At 35.0% G+C, this 9,224-nt stretch overlaps 1 protein-coding gene across 1 annotated transcript; it reads left to right on the top strand.

Moving 5' to 3' along the window:
- Positions 1-1,133: 1,133 nt before the first annotated feature.
- LOC125651346 (uncharacterized) lies at positions 1,134-8,970 on the top strand. Its single transcript, XM_056167196.1, has 2 exons — positions 1,134-1,192; positions 6,886-8,970. The coding sequence occupies exons 1-2, from the start codon at positions 1,162-1,164 to the stop codon at positions 8,766-8,768; spliced, it is 1,914 nt and encodes a 637-aa protein (XP_056023171.1). The 5' UTR covers positions 1,134-1,161; the 3' UTR covers positions 8,769-8,970.
- Positions 8,971-9,224: the final 254 nt, after the last annotated feature.

Consider the following 9,224-nt stretch of genomic DNA (forward strand, 5'->3'; position numbering starts at 1 on the left):
TACTATACTCCTATGTCACATTGTATTGCTTTATAATTCTATTTATTTTTTTCATTTTATTTTATTTCTTATCACAGTTTAAGACTAGTTTTATAAGGGGTTGCACCTCCAGATACGAACTACTCATTATAAGCCGTCATTAGAACAAGTAAACACCGCTTAAGTATATTGATTACTCGTTGTCTGGGTTTTTTTTTAACTTTATCCAGTAAGACTGATTAGTTCAGTTCAGCCTTGACGCTCGATCAGAACAGACTTCTCTATTGCCACATATTACATTCGATAATTTTAATATATAGACATTTTATTTTTATCAGCTTTTCTAGTGTAGCTGTAGTGCTAGTTTCCTTTTCTATTTAGTTTTTTTATGTAAATATTCTATAGTTCACTCTTGTTCGTGTCGTTGGGTTGACAAATTGATTATCGGTTATCATATACATGTAATTTTAATTGCATGACAAGCGAGACATCTTCCAGTACATTGTTTTTCTGATAAGCAATACGCAAATGTGTAATTAGAGGATGACTGAAATGTATGTGGAGAGAGAGAGAGAGAGAGAGAGAGAGAGAGAGAGAGAGAGAGAGAGAGAGAGAGTGAGTGAGAGAGAGAGAGAGCACGGTGTAGATACAATTTGACGGATCTAAGCCAATGCCATTTTTTTCTTTCGAAAAGACAACTTCAAATAATATGATACGAATTTCAGATGTTAAATGTATATGTTTATCGATGCTTGATCTTAGAAAACAATTAGTTTTGATAATCCCCGATTTGTGTCTTGAATCAGGGGATCAGGGGTATATTATCTATTAAAATGCAGATTACATGACACACAAATACAATGACAGGATGTTTTTTGAACAAACGTTTGGGGTTTTAAAAATGTCTTGTTTAACATTTAAAACCGATAATACATTACTCATGCATGTACATGCATAATGGTCAAATGTTTCTTTACAAAATGCATATCTTGGTGATCTTTTTGTATTGAAAGACTTATTGAATACATTGTTGTCGTATAAAACCAAGATTTTAGAGCTGATTGTGAAACGTTGTGGAGAATTGTGAAATATCACATTTTGTTGAAGTTAAGTTTTACAGATGTATCTAAAATGAGTTACACAATGAATACATACGAAATATTACCAAAACTAAAGAATCATATGCGGAAATTCTGGATTGCAAAACATCAAGGTATAGATAGCATGTTTATAATAATTCATTATGGCATATACTAAGTGTTTAGTATGTATTGAATGTAAATATTCCATCTTCCTGAGGAATGGACAGGTCGTCCCGAAAATTTGACCATTCAGAAGTGTTTAGTATATATATATATATATATATATATATATATATATATATATATATATATATTGAAATAATCTTAAATATCAAAACTGTGATAAAAGATTTGAGATCAATAATCAGGATTAACTCAAAGTTACTAGCTTTAGGCGAAATGTCACAAATTTTGATGTATGCATCACGCTTATCTGCTACCGGATTCAAGACAGCCAACTTTAATTGAGGGTGCTTTATCATACCAAAGCTTACCGTGACGTGCTACTACACTTTCCAATATCGTGCCGATGGAACACTATCTACCTATATACATGTACATGTATGTAAGTTATACTTTGTAGGTTTCGGAAATCAAGCGCTAGCATCGATATATTTCCAGAAAATGAAACTTAAATCTAGTGCTAGCATCGATATATATCCAGAAAGAAAAAAAGAAACTTAAATCTATACTGTATGTATGCAAGGACTAATTCACATGAATACTATTATAGATTTATCCATAACATGCGCGCATAATAAAAAAAAATTCCGAAGTAATACTGATGTGTACGGATAATTAACAACATTTGCTTTTAACAAACTTTCTTTATACGTACTAAAATGGACTTTGAATTTATTTTTTACGGACGTAAAATTACATGTACCAGCTGACAAAGCTTGCAACAACATTATTTTTGTATCTAAGGATTTTTATAAACAAACTTGACATTACTTCCACGTTTGGTAATCCTACTTACACTCCAACTGCCGTTTCAAAAGATGAAATTCTTCAAATCATTGCTTCAATTTTAAACACAGTTAATATTCCAGTCAATGGGACGGGTAAATATGAGTTACCGTACCTACACTGGATTCCGTAACTTACAAGTCATCCAAAATATTACTTTGTTAATCACCAGTCTGATACTACGCACAACTAATCTGAAGTTGATATTCAAAATATGTTCTTCATTGAAAATATCTTCGTACACTTTGGTGATCATGTCTTCCAACAGTCTCTTGGAATTTATATGGGCACTGATTGTGTTCCATTGTAAGCTGACCTGTTTTCATATTTCCGTGAGGCAGATTTATTCAGACGCTTCTACATGTGAAGGAAACATATTTTGCTGAAAGGTGAAGATAACGAACAGTGATCAATCTCATAACTCCTATAAGTCATGAACAAACATATATCGAGCGAAAAGTATCCTCGAAGACAGACTCGACGTTTGGATATATCGACGACGTTTTATCTATTCACAATAATCATTTTCATTTATATGTTGATTCAATATAATATCCCTATGGACTAGAAATAAAAGACACCGCAGAGGCCACCATATCTGCTTCCTACTTAGATATTCTATTGAACGTCGATATTAAGGGCAAAATAACTATTCGACGTTATAATAAACTTGATGACTCCAGCTTCTCCATCGTCAACTTCCCATATTTGTGTAGCAATATTCCTTTATGACCTGTATATAGTGTTAATGTCGCAACTCATTCGATACACTAGAGCTTGTTCTACGTATGATCATTTTTAAATCGAGGCAGGTTGGTGAGAAAAAAGTTTATGTTACAGGGCTTTCGACAGTCTTTTCCCGTGCTTCTCGATAATTCTTGACATGTGTATAATAAATACCAAGTATGTTCCGACATAACAGCAAAACATTCATGATAGCGAATGCTGTCATTTCATTGGTCATATGCGAAAGGTGAAATAACATGACCTCGAACACAATGCTATCAGATCCTTCTCTAGTGTTAAGTTTAAAGAATATCATTTTAATCAGATTGTTTTATTTCTCTCTAAAAGTCCTCAAATGACATTTGTCTAGCTTAGATATATTGACCCAGAAGCAATGAGATTTTCTTGATAACAAAGCTTTACCGGTGGTACCAAACCAATCGAACCATAAAATACAGCCTCTAGGGTGTGTAAAAGGTTTTTCTATGAAGTACCCATGTGACCTTTTGACACCCTCAATCAACAGAATTCTTCCTCTCTTGAATACAATCATATGCAAAGTATAAAATCAATCGAGAAAAAGCATCTACAAGCTCAGTGTTACACACACACATGAATGATCCCGTTATTGTATGCCCTCTAGCAGTGCATGGCCAGGGGATAATATATCATTATAATGACCACACAATGTGCAAAATGCTGATTTTAAACGAGAATATTGACACTCATGTAACGGCAACTTCTTTGCCAGTAGCCTGTCACGGTTTAAAACTGAAACTGCTCTCGCGTATTGTATCAGTTGAGTGGCATACACACCATATGCATGCGATAAAGGAAAATTAATAAACGGATATGGGAATCTGATGATAAGAAAGCTAAAGTTACTCCAGCCCCTATGGCAAATGTTGAGTTCTTTGTTTTTGGTTAACATCCATATCAATTTTTTGAGAACTATTTACATATACAGTGCACGACACGCGTTTTATAAACCTCTCCGTGGAAAGACCACGGTGGAAAATTAACGGAGATACACTGCGTCCTCCGTGTTCCACGGTGTGTGTAATTTGTGAATACACACAGCTTCTAGGAGCTTTTGTTGTGGCCATTGGCGCCTTGCAGGAAGTTGCAGGTGTGAAAATGTGCCAAAGGCTAAATAATCATGATAAAGGTGGAATTTTAAGAAAGGAAAAAATGTCAATATCCCCCCCCCCCCCCGATACTTCTGTTTTACATTACAACCCCTGGGGTCGAGGCCTCTGCTGGTCGACTATTAGACCCCAGGGGGTCTCTACAGCCCAGTAGCTAAGTACTTCGTTACTAGTTTGAAAATACGGATGTATATTTAATTGCTGTTATAAAATTTAGAAATTCATTTCAAAATTAAGGATTATCTCCCTCATGCATAGCTCTTATCCTTTGGCGACTTTGGCTCCAGTTTTTGGCACTCTAGTTTTCCATTTAGCTCTTACAAGTTTATTGTTATTTCGGATTTCCAAAATTTCGGCTTGAGCATCACTGAAGAGACATCGTTTGTCGAAATGTGCATCTGGTGCATCAAATTGGTACCGTATAAGATTTACATTATATTGTTCTTCAGCATTTTGAACCAATTATAACGATACTAAACGCTATATAATATGTTTTTGAGAAAACTTGGTTGTGAAAATTTTTCTTTTAAGTACTCTAATCCCTTTCTTCATTAAAATATTCTTAAATTCTATGTTCAACAATAATGCGTACTGCAGGCAATTCCTGTTTTGAATGCGAATTAGTATATTCAGTAAATGAAAAGCATACATGTGCAACATCTAATAGAGATATTCAATAATTAGTCTCTCTCTCTCTCTCTCTCTCTCTCTCTCTCTCTCTCTCTCTCTCTCTCTCTCTCTCTCAGAAAAATGCGGTGCTTAAGGTACGTAATATTACTTGCATCATATTGTGTTAATATGCATCTTGACAAATATAACTTGATCCGATATAGGAATTGCAGCATTGTTGAAATTAACAAAATGCAATTAATTTATTAGTTACAGTACCTGTACTGGATTCCTAAACTACATAAAAACCCTTACAAACAAAGATACATTGCTGGATTCAGTAAGTGCTCTACCAAGCCCTTATCTTTGCTCCTCACAACATTAACAGCTGTGAAGGAGAAACCTCAAACTTGCTGTGCGACTACAAATGCCAGAAGTGGTGTTAATCAAATGTGGATTCTAAAAAATTCTAAAGAACTTTTAGTAAACTTGAAATCGCAAAACTTTTCCCAAATCAATAAGATCGAACCCTATTACTTTTCAACACTTTACACGACCATTTCTCACGATAGATTAAAGACTATACATTTTGACATCATAGACAGTTGCTTCTTCAACAAAAATAGAAAAGGGAAATATTCATATCTAGTGATCAGTCATCCAAAAACTTACTTTGTTAAACACCACTCTGATTCCAAGCATATGTACTCTGAAGTTGAAATAAAAAACATGCTAGAGTTCCTCATTGACAATCTCTTCGTGGTCTGTGGTGATCAGGTCTTCCAACAGTCTGTTGGAATTCCCATAGGCACGAACTGTGCTCCTTTGTTAGCTTACCTGTTTCTATATTCATATGAAGAAGAATTTATTTAAAAACCTATCCCCGAGAAGAAGAAATCTCTTGTTGTGGCCTTCAATTCGACATTTAGATATATCGATGACGTTTTGTCTATTAACAATGATAACTTTCATTCATGTAAAACTTATACGGTACCAATTTTGATGCACCAGATGCGCATTTCGACAAATAATGTCTCTTCAGTGATGCTCAACCGAAATGTTTGAAATTCGAAATAACTATGAAGTTTTAGAGCCTTATAACTTTCATTCATATGTCGATTCGATATATCCCTGTGAGCTCAAAACTAAATACTTAGATATTTTATTGAAAGTAAACATTAACGACAAATTGACAACTCAACTATATCACAAACGTGATGATTTCAGCTTCTCCATCGTCAACTTCCCATTTTTATGTAGCAATATTCCATTATCACCTGCATATGGTGTTTATATCTCTCAACTGATTCGATACGCAAGAGCTTGTTCTGCGTATAATTAGTTTTTAAATCGAGGCATGCTACTGACAAACAAGTTGATGGTACAGGGGTTTCTACAGTCGCGATTGAAGTCAGCATTTCGCAAATTATATGGTCGATAAAACGACCTAGTTCATCAATACAACCAATCATTAGGTCAAATGCTGTCTGACGTGTTTGGTACCGATTGTGAGGTCGTTCTTGGCACTGATTTTGACTACGGATAACTCCGTTTACCTGATCAGGATATAGGGCTCACGGCGGGTGTGACCGGTCGACAGGGGATGCTTACTCATCCTAGGCACCTGATCCCACCTTTGGTGTGTCCAGGGGTCCGTGTTTGCCCAACTATCTATTTTGTATTGCTTATAGTAGTTATGAGATTGATTAGTGTTCGTTATCTTCACCCATGTAAACAAAAACATGGCACGAGCCTTGTTTACATAACAAATAATTGTGAGCTATGTATCTCCCATATACCTCGACAATTGACATTCAAATGTTTGCTAACCATTAGAAATGCCTAAGGTAAGCATACTAAACATCAAAAATGGAAAAATAAATTTTGAAAATGTTCATCTCAAATCGTGTCCATGGCCCTTTAATGCTATCAATACTAAATTGAAACTAAACATATAATTATTTAAAAGGAGCAGTTATTCCCTTTAGCAGTAAGAAATTCCATGATACTAGGAATTAAAAACATGAAGAGGTTTTATTACCAAGATGATTAAATATCTTAGATTTGAAAGACTTCTTTAATTTTGCTGATACTATATTAAAATCAAAAGGGAGAGGGGGTGTACTAAATTTGTGAATTTCGCAACCTCAAAGGTAGATGTTCCAAGCCAAGAGCGGGATAAATATGGGAAACTTATTACAGATTTCGTAGACATGTCAGGATTAATGATACTTTTACCTAATACTCAGGTAAATGTCAAGGCCCGTATGTCTCTTATCAGAGTAGATTCTCAAATTATTTGTGATAATAAATTCATTTGCATGCTAGAGACATATCACAAATTTTCATTGTTTTCTATATGTATATTTCAGAAGAGGTTTCTGCTTCCGAGAAAAACAGATTGCTAATGAAAAATACTGAGGAACTTTGGGGATTTCTGGAATTAGCCATTGGTACAGAAAATGACGTTCAAATTCGGAGGAACGTTCTTGAATTGTTCATGGAAGTGAAAAACGCTTCACAGGTTGCTAGGAATTATTTGTCTGGGAGTATAAATGAAGGATTCATATTTCCCTGGAGTGATGTTGATGTCATGACTGCCTGTTTGGCTTGGGATGTTGTCATACAAGGGAAAGGGTACACAAGCACACACTCTTTATTTCAAGCTTCTGATGTGGACTGTCATCCAGGGTTTTGCAAACTGCTACGGAATCCATACTATTGTTCATATAGTACAGATATAAATGTTGGTGCGTATTTTTCTAGAGTCACATTTTTATGTAAGCAAGTGAAATTGTCTGTACGTAGATACGTTGTAATGGATACAAGAATTAATGGACCATGCCATACAATGGATTCTCCCGGATTCGACTCGTGTCATGCTCTTCCGATCCATACTATTTCTTCGAATGAATTTTTGAAACGCTTTTCGACTAAATTTTGGAATAATGTTAAATCAAAAATCATAGAGAAAAATATCACCGTTATGCACGTGGTTCCAAAAGGTCCCCCTGAAGGTGACATTGAGGGTATTGAATGGCTCAAGTCTTTTTCAGTCCTTGAACAACATATAGTTCATTCACTAAATCACGTGCAACTTTGCTGTTACGGATTATTAAAAGTCCTAATCCATTTTGAAGTTGAAACATGCAGAGAAACTCGCGACACACTATGCTCATACCATGCGAAGACCGTTCTGTTTCATGTGTTAGAAGATATCCACTCCGACTTCTGGATTCCTAGCAATATTTTCTATTGCTTATGGATTTGTTTAACACGACTTCTATTATTTGTCAAGAGGGGAGTTTGCCCTAACTATTTTATTCCAGAATGCAATCTTTTTCTGAAGAAAAGAATTTCAGAAAAAAAGCGCAAAATTGAGGAAACACTACTGCAAGTCCTACAATCTGAACCGTATACCGTGTTGTTTAATATGAAATCTTTGTATGCGACATATTCTTTAAAATTATTGCAAAATATACCGACATACTTGAGAAAACATCTTACACTGCGCTTAGCCTTAATATTCGTGAACGGATATCATTTAACATATTTTGAATGTACGTGGTCCATTTTGAAAGCAATTCATCTTTTACAGAATGAGAGGAACGAAATAAAACGCACGACGCTAAAGTACCTTTTTATGCTTTTAATGAGAAGAGCAGGGGTTATTCTGTATGAGAAATACATACTTTATGGGAAAACTAAGTATTTACTAACTGCAGAAGCTGCATTCATCGTGGCACGCCATTCTGATGCATCGGGGGGACTTTATTTAGCTACATTGTGGTACTGTTGTGGAAAATTTAAACGCTCAATGAAGCTTGTATCTAGCATTCTCAAGAAATTAGCGGACAGTGATTCTCCACACATTTCATATGACATTCCTCCAGGATATGATCTCAGTAAACCATGGTGCAGCTTTAGAGATCTGATGAGAAGCAATTCTTTCTTAATGATGGAGTTATACAAAGATAGTAGTTTCCTGCCAAAGGCACTAGAAAAAGTTGTACGTAAAGACTCACGGACACTTGAAGAATTTATAATGTACGATAAATCATACGCTTTCTTCTTAATGTTCCTTTGCCAACTTGAGTTAAATGGGAAAGAGAAATGTTTACAAATGCGTAAGGAACTGAATAAATCTTACGAGGATTCCAATTTCAGTTATCTTCGACCTCAAGTGCAACAGAATTCGAAAATCTTAGCAGAAGTTGTTGACAGCAAGATGACGGAATTAACTTCCACATTTTAACGAGTGTTAAAATATGTTGATGGATTATCCTGTGCAAACAACATTACGTGGAAATCGACGATCAAGAATTTTAACGATTTTTTTAAACGAAGTAATCCTTTTATCCCACCCTTAAAATGTCCCAAGGCTTATGTTTACATGGGAACATGACGTCAATTTTCTTGAAAAACGTGTCATTCAATAAATATTGAATTGTTTTCTAATAAGTATGTACCTCTTTTTATTTCATTCTGGCAACCTGCTGTCATTATGTGACTACGGCAGCTTGTGTGTATTTTATGCAGATACATGTCAGAAGTTCACTGGTACATCATAACACAATGTAATTGCCTTAGTTATTTAAACATTGATGAAATGGTCTTAGATGCATAAATCTATTTAGTATTTACCAAAAGGACATGCTCATGAATTAGAGTAGTGCTATTTCATTTCAAAAGTAAATTGATGCTACGATTT

Source organism: Ostrea edulis, chromosome 5, assembly GCF_947568905.1.
Source record: "Ostrea edulis chromosome 5, xbOstEdul1.1, whole genome shotgun sequence".
NCBI lineage: Eukaryota > Metazoa > Mollusca > Bivalvia > Ostreida > Ostreidae > Ostrea > Ostrea edulis.